The sequence below is a fragment of the Rhinolophus sinicus genome, chromosome 8, assembly GCF_057876585.1.
Source record: "Rhinolophus sinicus isolate RSI-liver-muscle chromosome 8, RSI-T2T, whole genome shotgun sequence".
NCBI classification, from domain to species: domain Eukaryota; kingdom Metazoa; phylum Chordata; class Mammalia; order Chiroptera; family Rhinolophidae; genus Rhinolophus; species Rhinolophus sinicus.
The window spans coordinates 45,604,743-45,623,393 of record NC_142508.1 but is presented as its reverse complement, the minus strand read 5'-3'; the positions used below and the strand labels follow the sequence as shown (position 1 = coordinate 45,623,393).

Genomic DNA, 18,651 nt, shown 5'->3' with positions numbered 1-18,651 from the left:
GATGATGCTTCTTCTGACTTTTAATCACACTTTAAGACAAACACACACAATGATATAAAATAGCTATTGTTTCTGAGTCTTACACTTCATTAAAAAGTTTTGTTTCAATTATTATTTATGTTGTTATATTTTAGAATTTTAAGACACTTTATATGATTCTGGTTTTCTTTTTCTGAAAATACAAAGAAGTGAACAGAAGAGTATGTCTGTGACATGACTATGAAATAAAATGAAAATTTACGAGGCCCAACTGATTCAGAATCTCCACTTGCAAAAGTCAGTATCTCCAGTAGACAAAAGTGAGAGCCTTCATTTTGCAAAGCAAACTACAAGCAAAGAGAAACCAGGAAGGGAAATTTCCAAATCAAACGTGATGGTTTCTGCACATTTTTCAGTAAATCTGTCTAACATCCTTATGAATGAAAATATTAACATTTTAGTGCATAAATGTGGCAGACAGCACCTGAACCAAATTAACATCAGCTGTAAATGGGACAAATTGGTATCAGGTGCCTGGTGCACACAGGACAGTATTACTGCTGTGGCATTGTTGCCAAATAAAAGTAAATCAGAATATGAAATCAATTATGAGAAAACAGCAGTTTTATGTAGATTTCAAGCCACATATAGCTCCCATGTCTTGTAATCTTTAGTGTATTTGATTAGCAAGATTTTCATTAGCATTCTAGGGAGCAAGGCTCTATCATTTTCAGAACTTTGTGAGTAATTCCAGGCCATACATCCATCCTGTTGAATTTTCTTAATCTTGGTCTATCTACATAGAGCTGATGGAACATCCTGATGGGACCTGAACATGAAATGTTCTCCTTCTTCATTGATAGTCCAGGACCCGAACCCACCCACAATGGGAATCTTGGATATTTCGCCTTCCCCTCTTGAGCTGTCACAAAGGAACATTGTGGGGGCGGAGCCCCAGAGAGTAGTTTCCAGGCTCTCGGCCTCACATAGACAGGTGCTGGCTCAGGTAGTAAATGGCCAACTGTGATTGCATGGCCATCAGCTGTGGCTAGTTGGCCGTCAGCTGTAACCAGTGAGCCATTGGCCACTAATATAACTGCTGTGGCTACGAGGAGGGAAAAAAGAGAGAGAGAAGAGAAGAAAATGGGGGCTAGCAAGAAGATGGTGGCTGGGCTGGCAAGCGCGGATTGCAGTTAGGATGGCTGGTTGCGGACAGTGTGGATCCAGCCTCCAGTGAGAGTACAGTGCCGCCGGCGAGAATATACTAAGTATGACTCCCCTATCTATGGCTCCGTGGGTGTTCCTTTTTGGCCTCACCATGTCCTGCGTTCTTGTATGGGGAGCGGGAGCAGAGACCCCGCAGGCCTCCCTGCACGACACATGGCGCAGCGAGCAGGGTCGGCACGACAAACATTTTCAATAATAGTAGGTTATTCATTCAAGGTGAGAATTCTCCAGCCCATATAGGAAGCCTGGATGGCAAGAATGGAGACAGAAGGCTCGGATACAGAGGAGAATTATTCTAAACCTTGAGCATCATTTAAAAAATAAATAAAACATTGAAAAACTTTTAAAAGTAGGTGAAACCCCTTGTAAGACAGAAACATCAGAAGTAGAGAAATACATTTTGCAAAGTCTAATGCTTGGCATTTCAGGAGAAAAAGAGGACCCAGAACATGACACTTACCTGAAAACCTGCCATTTCTTCCTCTTCTTTCTCCTTCTCCGGTTTTTTTTCTCAGATTATGTGAAGAAATCACACTTGCATTTGGAGACTATACCTTTAAATTCACCCGCAGAGCCTCATGGCCTAACACTTCATCTACAGGCACGACTTTGAAATGCAGAAAAGGCCCAATTTCCTAGTTCTTTGTCACAGGCACAATGATTCCCAAAGAAGGAGCTCCGACATGGAGACCAACTTGTGAATTTCTCCTTCCCTGTCTTCAGGGGCCCTGGCCTCCCACAGATGCCCACGAATTCTGCTACAGATGGTGAATGAAGGCTGCACTGACCAACTCCTTCCAAACCCACATAAAGCAGACCCTCCCTATCCCCTACCTTGCTCTAAAGGCTGCACTCAACTCTCATGAATTATCAGGGAGCCCTTGTGCTTGACCCTGACTGCACCTTAGAATTACTGAGGCACCTAATTAAAACAACACTGATGCTCCCACCAGAACTGACACACAGATTATATGAGGGGAGGGCAAAGGTAATGATCCTTCTTAAAACTTCCCATGTGATCCTACTGGGAAACGTGGGTCAAGAACCACATATAGTATCTAAGCCTTGCTTTTCAAGCTTTAATATGCATATACAGGCATACCTTGGAGATATGGGATTTGGTTCCAGATCACCATAATAAAGCAAATATTGCAATAAAGAGAGTCACACGATTTTTTTTTTTTTTTGGTTTCCCAGTGCAAAAAAGTTATGTTTATATTGTACTGTAGTCTGTTAAGTGTGCAATAGTATTATGTGTAAAAAACTGTACGTACCATAATTTAAAAAATACTTTCTGGCTAAAAACTGATAACCATCATCGGAGCTGTCAGCAAGTCGTAATTTTATTGCTGATAGAGGGTCTATCATTCAGTGTGTGGTGGGGTCTCAGCTCCTGCTCCCCACATAAGAACACAGGATATGGTGAAGCCAAAAAGAAACACCCATAGATAGAGGAGTCATACCACTATAGTCTCGCTGGCGGCTGGGTTGGAGACCCAGGAAGCAGGAGCCCGCAACCCTTCATCCTCTTCTCTCTGCCAACCAACCTCCCTTGCTAACTGCAATCTGCCTCTCCGTAATCCGCAACCCCCACTCCGCCACTTGCTAGCTTAGCCACGCCAGTTATATCAGTGGCTAATGGCTAACCGGTAACAGCTGATGGCCAACTAGTCACAGCTGATGACCATCTACTGCCCGAGCCAGCACCTTTCCATGTGAGACTGAGAGCCTGGAAACTAACTGCTCTCTGGGACTCAGTCCCCTCAGGGTCTTGCCTCCATGTTGATGAAAAACTATCTGTGAAGTACAATAAAACAAGTTATGCCTGTAAATCATTAAGTGTTCTGGGGCCCAGTCAAAGAAATTGTGATTCTGCAGCTTTGGAGTGGGGCCCATGAAGTGGAATCTTTAACAAGTTCCATGTACATGCTGATGTTGCTCCCCCTGGGCCCCATTACCTGTAGCAGTACAGCAGAGAAAGCAGACACAGCACACCTGAGCCCTTACACCATCTTCTCTCAACACGGAGACCAAAAATCATTGTCCTGAAAGATCACATTCTTTCCTGGCCCTTTAAAGATTACAGAAGGCTAGAGAAGGAAGTAATCTCTGAGGAAGAGAAGGAAAACAAAATACACCACCACAAAATATGCCCCTGGCAGATTGATTATTTTAAGATGGTTATTTTTAAGAAACAGCAAGAATAAGACAAGCTGTGAAAACCAAGTAGCCATTACCCTTTGGTAAGAAAACATTTACATTCATAAGGGAAATCTCCATTTGTAAGGGTGTTTCCCTCACTGTACCAGGAAGTGGGAAATGACTATCTCTAGAAACTCTTATCAATGGATAAGGCAGAAGTTAAATCTGCATAACAAACTTACTCTTGATTACTGTGATTTTTTTGGTCACCTCCCATAACTGCCTCCCCACCCCGAACATATTCTTTTGTCTTTAGCTGAAGATGGTATTTTAAGGTGATGCCTCTGGCTATTTGGGTGAGTCATTCCATTTTCCTGGGTCTCTCCCTTGTATACAGGAGGTATACATGTTATTAAACATTTGTTTGTTTTTCTCTTGGTAATCTGTCTGTGTCAGTTTAATTATTAGACAAGCCAAAGAACCTAGAAGGGAAGACGGACAATTTTTTAACCCCTACACAAGTCTGAGTTTGGAAAACAACAGGTACATCATTACTGCAGTGTTTATTGAGCATTTACTATGTGCTCACTGTGCAGGGAACGTCACATGCATTTATGTGAGTCAATTCTCATAATACTTTAGAAGTTGGATAGTAGGTGTCTCATATTTCTTTTGAGGATGTACATGCTGGGTCCTGATGTTCTGTTCCTTCTTCTTCCCTAACAGTGATTGTAAATAAATGCTTGTATAGAATAGGAGCTGAATATAGGTGGACGGAGGAACATAGAAAGGAAACTTGGGGTAGTACTTCAGAGGAATTTCTCATTGTTTTCTTTTAATTTTTACTTTTATTTTTTGGTAATAGGGTAGTGTCGTGCGGGGCGGCCTGCGGTTTCTCTGCTCCCGCTCCCCACACAAGAACGCAGGATATGGTGAGGCCAAAAAGGAACACCCACGGAGCCATAGGTAGGGGAGTCATACCATTATATTCTCGCTGACAGCTGGGTTGGACACACAGGAAGCAGGAGCCACACTATCCGCAAGCTGCGGTCCACTTCTCTGCAATCTACAACCCGCACTCCGCCGTGCTAACTGCAATCCGCTCTTGCCAGTCACCATCTGCTTGCTAGCCCCCATTTTCTGCTAGCGCAGCCAAGGCAGTTATATTAGTAGACAATGGCTCACTGGTCACAGCTGACGGCCAACTAGCCACCGCTGATGGCGATCCAATCACAGTTGATGGCCATTACTACCTGAGCCAGCACCTTTCCACGTGAGGCCGAGAGCCTGGAAACTGCACTCTTGGCTCTGTCCCCACACAGATTTTCAAAATACATAAAGTATATGGGCTCAAGTTTTGGTTAAATCTTGGGAAAACTCACATGTTATTGGTTGGAAGGGTATCTTTGCAGCTTGGAGGAGGGTATCTTGCTAGAATCTATCAAAACATGAACTGTACCATCTTCGACACAGTAATCACACTTCAAGTTGCCAAATCCAGAGGAACCCTCAGACATCTGCAGGGAAGTCGACTTGCTCAGAGGCTGCCACTGCAGCATTCTTTCCAAGAGCAGAAAAATGGAAAGGTCCCATGTGTCTTCATTCAAATGTAATGAACATAGAAAGGTTATAACTAATGCTTAAATCTTGTGTAACATCATAAATGTATATAGCAGTGAAACCTACAGTTAATATATAAAAAGGTTGTTCAAAATGCTCCAATGACAAAAAATTCTTACTGAAGGGAAGTCTTCCACATATAGGGATTTGAGAGACACACAGATTTCATGGTCGATATTAACGCATGGATATTTTCTTAAAGATCCTTGAAGGTATAAAGGAGACATTTGAACATTTGGTAATCTAGCTTTGTTTTTGTTAGGGCTGATAGAGAAGAGAATAGACTTCTCTATGAAACGCCCCTAAAAATATTGGAAATGTATTCTTAGGTGAAAGCAAATTTAGTCGTTTTCTACGGAGTATACACAGGATTTATTATCCACACCTGACAGAACATGAGAAGCAGAAGACAAAACATTTAAAATATAAAAATCTTTTATATAAAAACGGTCTTTCTTGTTACCCTCGGATAAATGTAAAGTGATTTAGAAACTGTATTTAGAAATTTTTGACGAATAGTGTCACAGTACTTTATCTTGAAGGTTTTTGAGTTTATCATTCACCTAACGAGTGGAATGAAAAGTATAAAGAACAAGATAATTTATATCTACTTTTTAAAAGTTATTACTTTTTTTAATGGAATGCTTGGTGCCCTTCAATGCCTCAGGTAGTGTGAATTTCACATTCAACTTTGCATCCTTTACACAGACAACTGCACTCGTTTCTTCATGAAATTGCTTGAGTTAAATTCTAATCGCAGGAGACGTTCCTGGATCCAACCATTGCCCCACATCGACTCCTCACGGAGGTCCCCTTTCCTGGGATGCACGAGTCAACACTTCCCAAAAAGTTTTGTCTAAACCGTTTTCAACCTATTAAAACACAGACATCTCCGTTTTCAACTTAAATGGCCCACACAACTCTAAGCTTGTATTTTAAACTGTTACAATTTTAACCATCAACTTAGAATAGGCAGAGAACATTCCAGCTTCAGTGCACACGAAAAGTTCAACAGACTCAAAACTACCAACACAGGGGCCGGCCTGATGGCTCAGGCAGTTAGAGCTCCGCGCTCATAACTCCGAAGGCTGCCGGTTCAATTCCCACATAGGCCAGTGGGCTCTCAACCACAAGGTTGCCAGTTCGATTCCTTGAGTCCTGCAATGGATGGTGGGCAGCACCCCTGCAACTAAGATTGAACATGGCACCTTGAGCTGAGCTGCACCCTCCACAACTAAGATTGAAAGGACAACAACTTGACTTGGAAAAGTCCTAGAAGTACAAACTATTCCCCAATAAAGTCCTGTTCCCCTTCCCCAATAAAATCATTAAAAAGAACAACAACAAAAAACACTACAACACAGCAGCAACCTAAGAGCTCGGGAGGGAGTCCAGGCTCCGCTCCTTTGCTGCTCCAACCCACCCTCAGGCTGGGCCCCTCACAATTTATTAGCCCCGCCCCAGCTCATTCCTCCAATCTCTGGCCCTGTCCCGCCCCCCCCTCCCCCCCATCTTTTCTGGTCTGGCCACTACTCACTCCTCGCCCATTGCGAAAAGTGCTCCGCCCAGGCCCCTTGCGCGCGCCATCTTTTTCCAGGGCGCCCAAGCACATTTTCTTGCAGACCCAGAAGCGAGTGGCTGTCGCAACGGCGTCCCTCACGTTCGGTCTTTCTGGTTTAAACCTGAGCGTCTCAGTCGTACACAGATGAAGCTTGGCGATCGCTACGGATGTTGAAATCCCCACACCCCGTGAAATTTCCACACCCGCTACTGGAACCGGTGAGTCACCGCCTCTCGGTGAAAGGTCCGAGCCTGACTGCTTCACTGCAGCCGGAGGTGGGTCCCCTTTTGTTTCCGGTTAAAATCTTTCTGGGGCCGCCTGGCCTGTGTCTTTCTGCTTTGGGATCATTAGACAACGCCTGCCGCATTTTCCTGCTGAAAACCCTTCATTGGCCAGTCTTCCCACCCTTGCGCCACTTAAGTCTTGGGAGATGAATTCAAACCCTTCGCCACTCGGTCCAGAGAGGCCCGAGTTCTGCCCTGGCCTGGGATTCTGCAGACGCCCTTGCTTCTGCTGTCCTGAGACTCCCTCCCTAGCTCCCCATTTAATAAGAGCCCCGATACCCGGGAAGAGTGTTGTGGCTCCTGCGTCGGTTGTGGAAGAATTGAAAACGTTGAGTTTTCACGGCATAGAAAATCATATCGTGTTGATAACTTTAGCGCTGGCCCATGCAGTGTGGCAACCACTTGCCTTTGTTGCTACTGAGCATGTGACCTGTGGCTGGTCTGAATTGAGATGTGCTGTTAGGGGAAAATACACACCAGATTCTTCAAAACCGCGTAAGGGAGAAAAAGATGTGAAATACTTTACTAATATTTTTAAATATCGACTGTGTGTTGAAATGGTGCCATTTGGGTTAAAATATATTGGGATAAATAAAAGATATTGGGTAAAATACAATTTGTGATTTAAATGATGAATTATTTAAAAGGTAAACTCATTAAAATCAAATTCTGTCATCTCATTATGGAGAACAGATTAGTGGCTTTCAGGGATTAGGGATGGGACTCAAATTAAGTGTCTTTCTTGTGGTCCTGATTGCACAGAGCTACATATGGGATAAAAGTACACACACACACACACATTTTAGGGGTGAATTGTATCCCTCAAAGTTCGTATGTTGAAGTGCTAACCAGTACCTTGGAGTGTGAACTTATTTGACGATAGCGTCTGTTGACTGAACAATAATACTGACTCGGTATTCATCACCGAAAAGGATATATTCGGGAAAAGAAAAAAGGGAAAAAGGGCTGCAACCAAGCGTGTACATACTTGGCAAGCCATATGCACCTTCTGGCTTGTGTGTTAAGATGGAGGGTATTTAAGGCAAGGAGACAGGAAGTTAGAAGCATAAGAGTTTTATGAAAAGGAAGTTAAGACCATAGAGGTTGGACTAGGCCGCCTCATGAACTTCCACGAGCTCAGCTCCTCGCACAGACCTCCCAGCCTGATCATTTTCATGAAAGTCCCGGGTCATCTTTATCACGTCTTTAAAGAGGTGATAAAGCTAAAGTGAAGTCCTTAATCAGGGACCGTACTCCAATTTCGTGTCCTTATTAAAAGAGGATATCTGGACAGAGGTATGCATAGTGGCAGACCCTACTAATTTTTTATTCCCCAGAACACTGGCTCTATAGGCCAGAACAATGTTAATGACAAATGACGACTTGGGACTATTGATCTGTTTATCCGCAGCTAAAAACATAAATTTCACCATGAAGACCCAGGTCGTGTTCAGGTTTTATAATAGTGAATCTGCAGTGTTCAGTGATTTGTTTTTCCTTCATAATAATTACGTTTGTTAGACTATGAATTTGGGGGCTTTTCTGTATTACTATAATTATATTTGCCCCCTTTAAATTTAATAATACCATTGTTAAGTGTATAGATTTTAAAACTTGGGGGTCATAATAGAAATGTTAATGTGTCAACCACGTATAAATCCAGGTTCGGTTTGCCAACTAGAAAGTGAAACTCACAGGAACAAAGATTACGGTTGTTTTGCCAGAGAGAGGCTGGGGAGACTAGAAATAGGAAGTTGCTGTTCAGCGGGTACAAATATCAGTTATACAAGATGAATAAATTCTAGAGATCCTCTGTACAAAGGATCTATTGTGCCTGTAGTTAACACTACTTACTCTATTGTGCACTTAAAACTCCACTGAAAGGGTAGACCTCATGTTAAGTGTTCTTACCACAACAAAACAGTAACAAGAACAGCAATAAAAATACTTATGGGTCATTGGAGAATGTGAAAATGAGTGTAATATTAGGTGACATTAAGTACTTAATTTTGTGTAATACGTAATAGTCTAGGAGTTTTCAGTGACTTTTAAATCTAGGATTGATCACTTATGACAGATGAATTTTTAAGGTGTACCGATAATGTATCAACAATCTCGTATCTTGACAAGCTTCTAGAATATGCACTAGAGTGTATTGTTCTGCCCCCTGACCTACTCCCTGAAATGGATGATATAAGACTGGAAAAAGATGGACAGATTTTGAAGTTGTTTAAGGGTACTTAGAAATACATTTTACTTAAATTTGTAAATTCAAAAAATTTTCATTTTAAAATATTTAAAAGAATGAAGGTGTTCATGCATTACTGGGGAAATCCATTTACCATCCATTAATTCATTATTGGTTATGTTGTAGTTAATATTTAAAATGTGCCACCTGTATTTATAGATAAATACGTTTGTCAATTGTCTTATAGTAAAATCCAGGTGTTCCAGGTCCCAGAAATTTTTCTTTCTCTTTTGTCATGGGAGGAGCCACTGAGTAACGGGTGCCCTTTGGTTAATGAGTCTCATATGTGGAGAGAATCAAGTGTATACTTTTTTAAAATTTAAATTGCCTTTGGTTTTATTAATGATGAAATCTGAAGGAAGCTATTACAAATTTTATTAATTATTTTTATTTTTGAGCATTTTATTTATTTTTAAATTTTGTTGAGGTTTAAAAATATTTTTCCCAATTTTGTTGAGATATAATTGACACAAGAACAAATAAGTTTACGGTGGATAACATAATGATTTGGTATCTGTATATATTGTGAAATGATTACCACAATATGTTAGTTAGTTAGCATCCATCACCTCACGTAATTATAAACTCTTTCCTTGTTTGTTATGATGACTTTTAAGATCTCCTTTCTTAGCAACTTTGAAATATACAATACAGTAATCTACCCTTATCAGCAGGTGAAATGTTCCAAAACCTGCCTGAAATTGCAGATAGTTCTGAAGTATAGATCTAGATCTAGATATTTCCTATACATGCATACCTTAATGGAGTTTAATTTATAAATCAGGCACAGTAAGAGATTAACAACAACATAAAATAGAACAATTATACTAACATATCTGATGAAAGTTATGTGAATGTGGTCTCTCGAAATAATTTTTTGAAACATTTATTTCTCAAATTTTCCTTTTTAACATTTTCAGATCTTGGTTGATGACATGTAACTGAAGCCAGGGACAATGAAACTAAGGATAAGGGGGGGACTACTCTACAGTACTGTTAACTACAGTCATCATGTTGTACATTACATCCCTGGAACTTATTTGTCTTATAACTGGAAGTTTGTACATTTTGACCACCATTATGTAATTGCCCCCCGCAGCCCCGACAGCCAGCCACAAATCAGATCTGTTTCTGAGTTTTTTTAGATTCCATGTATGTGATGTCATACAGTATGCGTCTTTCTCTGTCTGACTTGTTTCAGTTACTATAATGTCCTCAAGGTCGATCCATGTTGATGAAAATAGCAGGATTTCCCTCTTTTTAATGGCTAAATAATACAAGTGTGTGTGTGTGTGTGTGTGTGTGTGTGTGTGTGTGAATGTATATGAATATAATACATGGTGATAGACATTTAGGTTGTATCCATATCTTGGCTATTGTGAATAATGCTGCAGTGAATGTGGCTTTGCAGGTATCTCTCAGGTTAGTGATTTTGTTTCTGAAGGAAGTGATTTTTTTAAAAAGTGTACTTCCTTTCACTGACTTGTCATTCTTAACCCTTGTGGTTCAATGCTTTGGGGAGCCCTCACATGTCATTTCGTGGTGCAGGAAGATATAGAACCCGGGGTATATTGGGGTAATTTGGCAGTGTATCTGACTTTTCAGAGTAGTGGGAAGTAACTTAGTCGCAGCATTTACCAGGACACAGGATGTGCGACTCTCCTGTGGGATAGAGATGGACCTTATTGGAGAGAGGTCTTGTGGGTTGGTCTTCTATCCTGTCCAAGTTGCCCACCTGGAGGGTATAATGGGCAGTGGTTTCTCTTTCTTAGAATCTCTGCCCCTCATTTGCTTATAATTTCTCTAACCCATTGTCTGCCTGTCACCTGCTCTGCAGTGGACACAGGCACACTGCCCAGACTACTCTTCTTTGGGCGGTGAGAGGCGCAGGGAGGTCGTAGCAGAGACTGGAGAGGGTAGAAGAGACCAGGCAGTTTGTCGCTCTCCTACTTTGCCTCAGGTGGCATCAAAATCAGGGCTGTGTCATTGATCAGATGATGGTCCTGGCTGCAGGGCACCAGGAAAGCCACATCCACGCCCCACTGTCCAGCTAGTCCTTGGGGGTGGAAGGAGCTTCCAGCTGGGGCTCATCTCGGTGTCACCTCAACATTCTAAGTAAAACACCCAGAATGTATTACTTTTCTCCCTGGACATTGAATAAAAGATAGACAAAAGAAGTTTTTGTAGAATGAAGAATTGTATCTTAAATTAGTAAATTTGAATATGTAAAAGTTCCGTTACAAAAGATTTTGCTGTATTTTATTTTTGGAAGATGTACTTTGGGAAAGACATACTGTGGGAAGATTTTACTCCATTTTGCTATACGCCGACCACTGCTCTTAGTCTTAAATTAAACTGCAGCGGTATGGGAAGCATGAATCAGTCATTTCAGATAACTTTTTAAAAGATTTGAAGCTCTTAAAGAATATGTAAAAAATAGATAGGCTTTAAAAAAAAAACTCACTTGGAGGAGTTTTCAGAAATAACATCATCACCTGCCCCCTGCCCCACAGAGTTGGTCAAGTGTGTGGGCGGAGCATCATTGTTTTAATTAAATGCTCCAGACTATTGTAAGGTGAGGCCAGCCAGGATTAGCAGGACGACCGGAGGGCACATTTGTGAGAGTTGAGAGCAGTCTTTGGTCCGTTCGGTTTGGGAGGGTCAGGAGAGCACCCTCCATTCTCATTGTTGTAGTGAAATTTGTGCAAGTCTGTTTGAGCGGAGAGCACAAGAAGACGGAAAAGAAAAAACTGAGTTTGATGGAGCTCATTGTTCATGCATCCCTCCTGCAGGACAGGAGACGGTGGCCTTTTCAGCATTTCAAGGCCCTTCTGCCTGTGGGTGTGGATGAAGCAGATGAAGGTGCTGCTCTGGTGCCTCTGAAGGCACGTTCTCGAGATGCAGATGTGATTCCTCAACTTAACCTCGCCTGAGAAAACGACCCAGAGCAGGTGGAGGGAGGACAAAATGGCTGCTTCTCAGGTAAACCTGTCCCGGGTCACAGGCTGAGTCCACTTTTCCCCCTAAAATCCGTGGATTTAGAACTGCAGACCTTTAATTCTCTACTTCTGATGTTCCTGCTTAGCAAGCTTGTTTTCAACTACTTCTCTTTTTCCTCTGTCCCAGTGCCTTCTCTCCATTTTCTCCATCCAGGGTTCCTGTAGGGCACAGGAATTCTCACCATGAATGAATGACGTTTGTGGGGTGGGAAGAAAGTTTGCTCTACCCTCAGTGATCTTTCTGGTGGTCTAATGATCAAATAGACATGAGAGAGATTAGCAAGAGAAAACATCCAAATTGAATACATACATATATATGGTAAGCCCACATACATGAGATAGTCAGAGAACCAACTTGCATGAGAGGTGAAGAGACAGAAAGCGCAAGTGGGTATGAAAAATCTGAGCCTGGGAAGAAGCAAGGTGCCTTGGGGCTTCAGTAGGTCATTGCAGGGAGAGCACATGTTCCGTAATGACGAGTTTGCCTTGCCGTGTAGATAGGTAAAAAGTCATTTCTGGTTTTAACTCTATTCGTGGGACAGTCTCCTAATTTAATTTTTTCTAGATAGTTAAGGGGGTGGGCGATTTTTCCCTTGAGCCCACAGGGTCTCAGTTACTTTTAGCTCAAAATAATCTACATGTCATGATGCGCATCTTGGGGTGGTTTGCTCTAGACCCCTATACCTTCAGCTGTTGAAAACATTCCCTTTGAGGGCAGGCCCGGTAGCTCAGGAGGTTGGAACACCATGCTCCTAACTCCGAAGGCTGCTGGTTCGATTCCCACATGTGCCAGTGGGCTCTCAATGACAAGGTTGCCAGTTCAATTCCTGGAGTCCCGCAAGGGATGGTGGGCAGCACCCCCTGCAACTAGCAACGGCAACTGGACCTGGAGCTGAGCTGCGCCCTCCACAACTAAGACTGAAAGGACGACTTAAAGCTGAATGGCACCCTCCACAACTAAGATCGAAAGGACAACAACTTGACTTGGAACAGCCTGGAAGTACACACTGTTCCCCAATAAGGTCCTGTCCTGTTCCCCTAACCCAAGAAAAAAAAATTAAAAATACACAACAGAAAACATTCCTTTTGTGACAGATCAACATGGGAAGGCATTGATGTCTAAGATTCCTATTGGGATGGGGCCAGATGCTCGTGTATCTGAAGAAGGGATATGTAGATTTTAGAATCCTCAGGATGCAACATCAGCTCTTTAGAAGACGCTTCATAATAGGCACATTGAACCAGCACGGCATTAATGGTCAGAATAGCTGAGAAACTTCTGAAAAGCAAGCATAATTAGAAGAGACTTGCTCACTACATTGGCAAGAAAGACTATTTAAATGCACTGTTAGATTTGGAGAATATGAGAGCTGCGTATGGTTTGAAATTTGTATACAACTGATAATTAGCGGTGATGATGTGTCTTTCCCTGTGCTGCAGTCACCTGATGTCTCTTCCATTACACCTGATTTTCATTTGGTTCAGGTGGTCTCTTCACTATAAAGTTAATATTTTTTCCTGTGTCATTAATGAGGGTCTTGGAAGGATTTATTGAGAGATGTGCATAAACCATCCCATTTCATCTGGAAACTCACTTCTTAGTTTCTCTTTGCTTATAGTTGCTTAGCAAAATGATGTCTCTCACTTTGTTTAGTACAGATACTGGCTTTTGCAAGTGGAGGCTTTAATCAGTCAGGCCTTGGACTTGTAAATTTCTTTGTATTGCACAGTCATGGAGCAGACATACTCTGCTTTGTCACTACTTTGTATTTTCAAAAATTTTACAAGAATCATATTAATGAATGTTCAACTGTGTTAAATTTCTAAAATATTGCTCAGCACAAAGGATAAGGAAAATTTTTCAAAGAAATAAAAGACTAAGAATAGCGCCAGCTTCTTTTGTATCATTGTATGTGTTCATCTCCCTTGTATGTTTATAAAATCCAAAGAGTATCTACAAAGAGATTTATGAGATTAACAATTGAAAATCATCAAAATTTCACTGACATGAAATTTTTTAAGTTTTGTTGTGTACATAGTTCCCATTTTTATGTCTGTCTTTGTGTATAAACTATTAACATTATTTGAGCTAGTTTTGCTTACCTAAACTTGTTTCTATTCTCAGTTTCAGAAACTGCCGTGAACATCTTGGGCACGAGGGCTATCTCTGTGTATTGGTCTGTGCTGTTTTTTGAAAAATTCCATGTGAAGTTTGGAGTCAAACCGAGGCTCTACCATTTACTGCACATTTCACAAAAGGGGGGAAGAATAAGGCTGTTATTCTGAGATTACTTATGTGCATTATGAATTAATGTATAAAAACTGTTAGAACAATACGTTAAAATTTCTTAAATAGTTTTTTTTTTTACTTTGCAGTTACCGGTAACATACAATATTATTAGTTTCAGGTATAAAACAGTGATTCGAGATTTATGTAATTTGCGAAGTGATCACTCCGATTAGTCTAGAACCCACCTGACACCGTACATAGTTATTACAGCATTATTGAATATATTCCCTATGCTCTACCTTTCATCCCTGTATAATTTTGTAACTACCACTTGGTACTTCTTAATCCCTTCACCTTTTTCATCCAGCCCTCTAAGCCCCCTGACATCTGGCAATCATCAGTTCTCTGTATCCATTTTTTGGTTTTGTTTTGTTTACTATGTTTTTTTAGATTCCGCAGATAAACGAAATCAGACGGTATTTTTTCTCTGCCTGACTTATCTCACTCAGCATCATATTCTCTGGGTCCATCCATGTTGTTGCAGATGGCAAGGTTTCATTCTTTTTTATGGCTGAGTAATACTCCATTGTATGTATGTGCCAAGTCTTTAACTGCCTTCTACCATTGTACACTTGGGTTGCTGCCATATCTTGGCTGTTGTCAATAATGCTACAATGAACATAGGAATGCAGGTGTCTTTTCAAATTATTGTTTTGGATTTCTTCAGATAAATACCCAGAAGTGGAATTGCTGGTGACTTGTCTCTTTTTATAGCCTTTGTTTGAAAGTCTTTTTTGTCTGATAAAAACATTGCTACCCCAGCTGTTTTGTTTGTTTCTATTTCTATGAAATACGTTTTCCGTCCCTTCACTTTCAGTCTGTGTGTGTCTTTTGATCTGGAGTAGGTCTCTTGGAGGCAGCATGTGTATGGGTCTTCTCTTATCCATTCAGCCACCCTATTTCTATTGATTGGAGAATTTAATCCTTTTACATTTAAAGTAATTACTGATAGGTATGTAGTTATTGCCATTTTATTATTCATAGATTTGATCTTTGTTCTCTTGTTCCTCCTCTTCTCTCTCCCTCTCTGGCTCCGTCCCTGTAACATTTCTTGTAATACTGGTTTGGTGGTGATGAACTCCTTTGCTAAAGGAAGCTTTCTCTTGTCTGGAAACCTCTTTTTCTGTCCTTCAGTTCTAAATGATAGCTTTGCTTGTAGAGTAATCTTGGTTGTAGGTCCTTGCTTTTCTTCACTTTGAATATTCCACGCCAATCCCTACTGGCCTGCAAAGGTTCTGTTGAGAAATCAGCTGACAGTCTGATGGGAGCTCCCTTGAAGGTAACTGCTTTTCTCATGCTGCTTGTAAGATACTCTTTGTCTTTCACCTTTGGCATTTTGATTATGGCATGTATTGGTGTGGGCCTCTTTGGGTTTATCTTGCTTGGGACTGTCTGCATTTTCTGGGCTCATATGTCTGTTTCATTTGCCAACTTAGGGAAGTTTTCCATCATTATTTCTTGAAGTAGGTTTTCAATTTTTGTTCTCTTGTTGGTACTCTTGATGTTGTCCCAGAGGCCCCTGAAACTAGTCTCATTTTTTCGGATTCGTTTTTCTTTTTCCTATTCTGGTTGGGTGGGGGTTTTTGGCTAACCTCGCTTCTAAATCACCAAGTCAGTCCTCTGCTTCTTCTAATCTACTGTTGGTTCTCTCTAATGTATTCTTCATTTCAGTTATATTGTTCATTTGTGGCTGGTTCTTTTAAATATTTCCTATGTCCATTTTTTGCTTTCCTATCTTTTTTCTAAAGTTCTCACTGAATTCATCTACTCTTTCCGTAAGTTCATTGAGCATCCTTGTCACCATTGTTTTGAACTTTTATCTTGTAGATTGCTTTTCTACTTTTCTTTTTCCCGTTCTTTTTCTGGAGTTTCGTCCTGTTATTTCCTCTGGCTATATTTGTTTGTTTCCTCATTTTGGCTGACTTGTTGTGTTTGTTTTTATGTATTAGGTAGATCTGGTACATCTCCTGGTCTTGGCAGAGTGGGCTCATGTAGGAGTTGTCCCCTTGGAACCAGTCACATAGACTGGCTGGTCATCTGACACAGGTGCTCTAAGTGTTTCCCTTGTGTGGATTGTTTGTGCTCCCCGATTGCTGAGTCTTGACTGCTCTGGGACATCAGTGGGAGGAATTGACCCTAAGGCTACGTGGAATGGCTGGAACTACACGGGGTGAGCTGTTGTGCAGGGGCTGACCCCATGGAATAGTTTTCCCTTTAGTATGCCACTGGTGCCTGCTGAGTTGATGCTTTGGGTGTGTCATTTGTTCAGGTTGTTAGGTGGTGCTCGGGTGGGGTCTGAAGCTGGGCTCAGGGTGTTTTTGTTCTGTGGCCTTTTGGAAGGACCTCTGGCGCAGACCGAGTTCAGATGCTGCCTGTGCTCAGCGCAGTGCCACCTGGTAAGAGCTACAAAGTGATCTGCAGAAGCTTGCTGTTTGTGCTGGGCTTGGAGGTGCTTGGGAGAGACTAAAGCACAAACCATGTGGCTGCCACTAGTGCTGGGCTTAGGGCCACTTAGGGGGAAATACAGGGCATACGGAGTGAACCTTTGAGAGAATTTAGGAAAGTCCTCCGCACAAGTTGTGACGGGGCAGTTTATATGGAAAAAGCCACTGGAAGCCCCTGGGGTGGGCCAACAGGTAGGGTGGGGTGTGGTCTTGGAATCAACAGGGTGGGGTGAACGTGTTAGCCCGGTTGATGGAGATACAGACTTGTCCAGTGCCCATGCCTGCGGTCTGTGTGCTTGGAGGAGGCTGAACAAAAGAACAATAGCAGTCTCTACCTACGAACAATGGTGTCCACGTGCCCTCTGTATGGGGCATGGGCTCAACAAAGGAACAGTGGCATCCTCTATCATTCTGACCTTACCTGAAGCTGGACATTACATTTCCTCCCTGTATGTCCCAGGTACCTTTCGATCTGCTGCCCCAGTGCTAGAGCTCAGAATGTGTGAGTCCATCAGTGTGTAAGTGCCCGCGCGGGCCCTTTAAGAGGACGGCCTGGGACTTCAGCAGCCCTCTGTCTCTCTCAGTCACAATCCCCACTGTGTTTCACAACCAGAAGTTATGGGGATTTCTCTTGTCAGTACTGGATTCCTGGGCTGTGAAGTCTGGTGTGGGTCTGGGACCTCTCTCCTCATGGGGTCCTCCACACTGAGGTATTCCACCTTATTCTTAACCACCATGCGTGGGTATGGGACCAGCCCATTATACATCTCCTCCATTGTACCAGTCTTGATGTGGCTTCTTTTTCATATCCTTAGTTGTGGGATTTCTGTTTAGCCCGTTTTCACGGAGTTCTCAACGGTGTTGTTCTGTAGTTTAGTTGTAATTCTGTTGTGGTTGTAGGAGGTGGCAAGCACAGAGTTTTCGTACTCCACCATCTTGACCGCCATATATTAAAATTTCAAAAAAGATTGTACTCGCTATGCCTACTGTTCCATGAGACCTGTAAATTCCATTAAATTGTTTTGGTTTCGCATCCTGTGTGAAAAGGTCCCTCTGTTTTTCTCCTCTGTGATATTTAAAAATGTGGTTCACGGACTGGAGACGTTGGCATCACTATTTAAATGTGAGAGTGTTAAAAATGTGGAAAATCCTACCCCACCCCAGAAGTCCTGAATCAGTATCTGCATTTTTACCAAATTTCCAGTCTGTTGGTACACACATTAAAATTTGAGAAGTAATTTACCCTTCATTTGAACACAATGACTTCTCTACCTGAGATAAAGACATCTTTTATCTTTTATGATACAAATAACAATACTCACAGCTAGATATACCTGAGTTAATGCCTTAATTTTTACAATTTATCTTTCAGAAAAATAAAGTATCTACAGTGGTTTGGTGGATCATACGTCATCGTCTTATCTCAGAGTTAGAAAACACATTAGGGAATATTACGGTCAAAAATGATCTTATTGGCTATTTCAGGATCCTCTCCTAGGTCAAATCCATTTCTCTTAAGTCTCTGTTCTCATGTTTTGTCACATTATCAACTCTGTCTATAACCTCTCGGTAAATGTGTCTTGTTTCAGGAACTGTTGACCTTCAGGGATGTGTTCATAGAATTCTCTCAGGAGGAGTGGGAGTGCCTGGACCCAGCTCAGCGGAAACTGTACATGGATGTGATGTTGGAGAGCTATAGGAACCTGGTCTCCCTGGGTGAGGATGACTTTCTTCCAGAGGTCCTACTCCGCCGAAGTAGTTTTATTTCCTTCATCAGTAGAATGTCTCCTGGGGGCTTCTCCTTTGTATGGTAGAGTTACAGAGCCCTGCTCTCAAGGAACAAATTGCGGGTTTGCT

The 18,651-nt window shown here is 41.8% G+C and overlaps 1 protein-coding gene across 1 annotated transcript in view; it reads left to right on the top strand.

Annotated features, from left to right (window-relative positions):
* LOC148757566 (uncharacterized) overlaps positions 1–18,651 on the top strand; it is a 64,771-nt gene that overhangs the window by 33,017 nt on the left and 13,103 nt on the right. The window contains 2 exon segments of the mRNA XM_088800629.1: positions 11,854–12,043; positions 18,384–18,510. Coding sequence (XP_088656755.1) covers positions 12,029–12,043; positions 18,384–18,510 — 142 coding nt within the window. The 5' untranslated portion in view covers positions 11,854–12,028.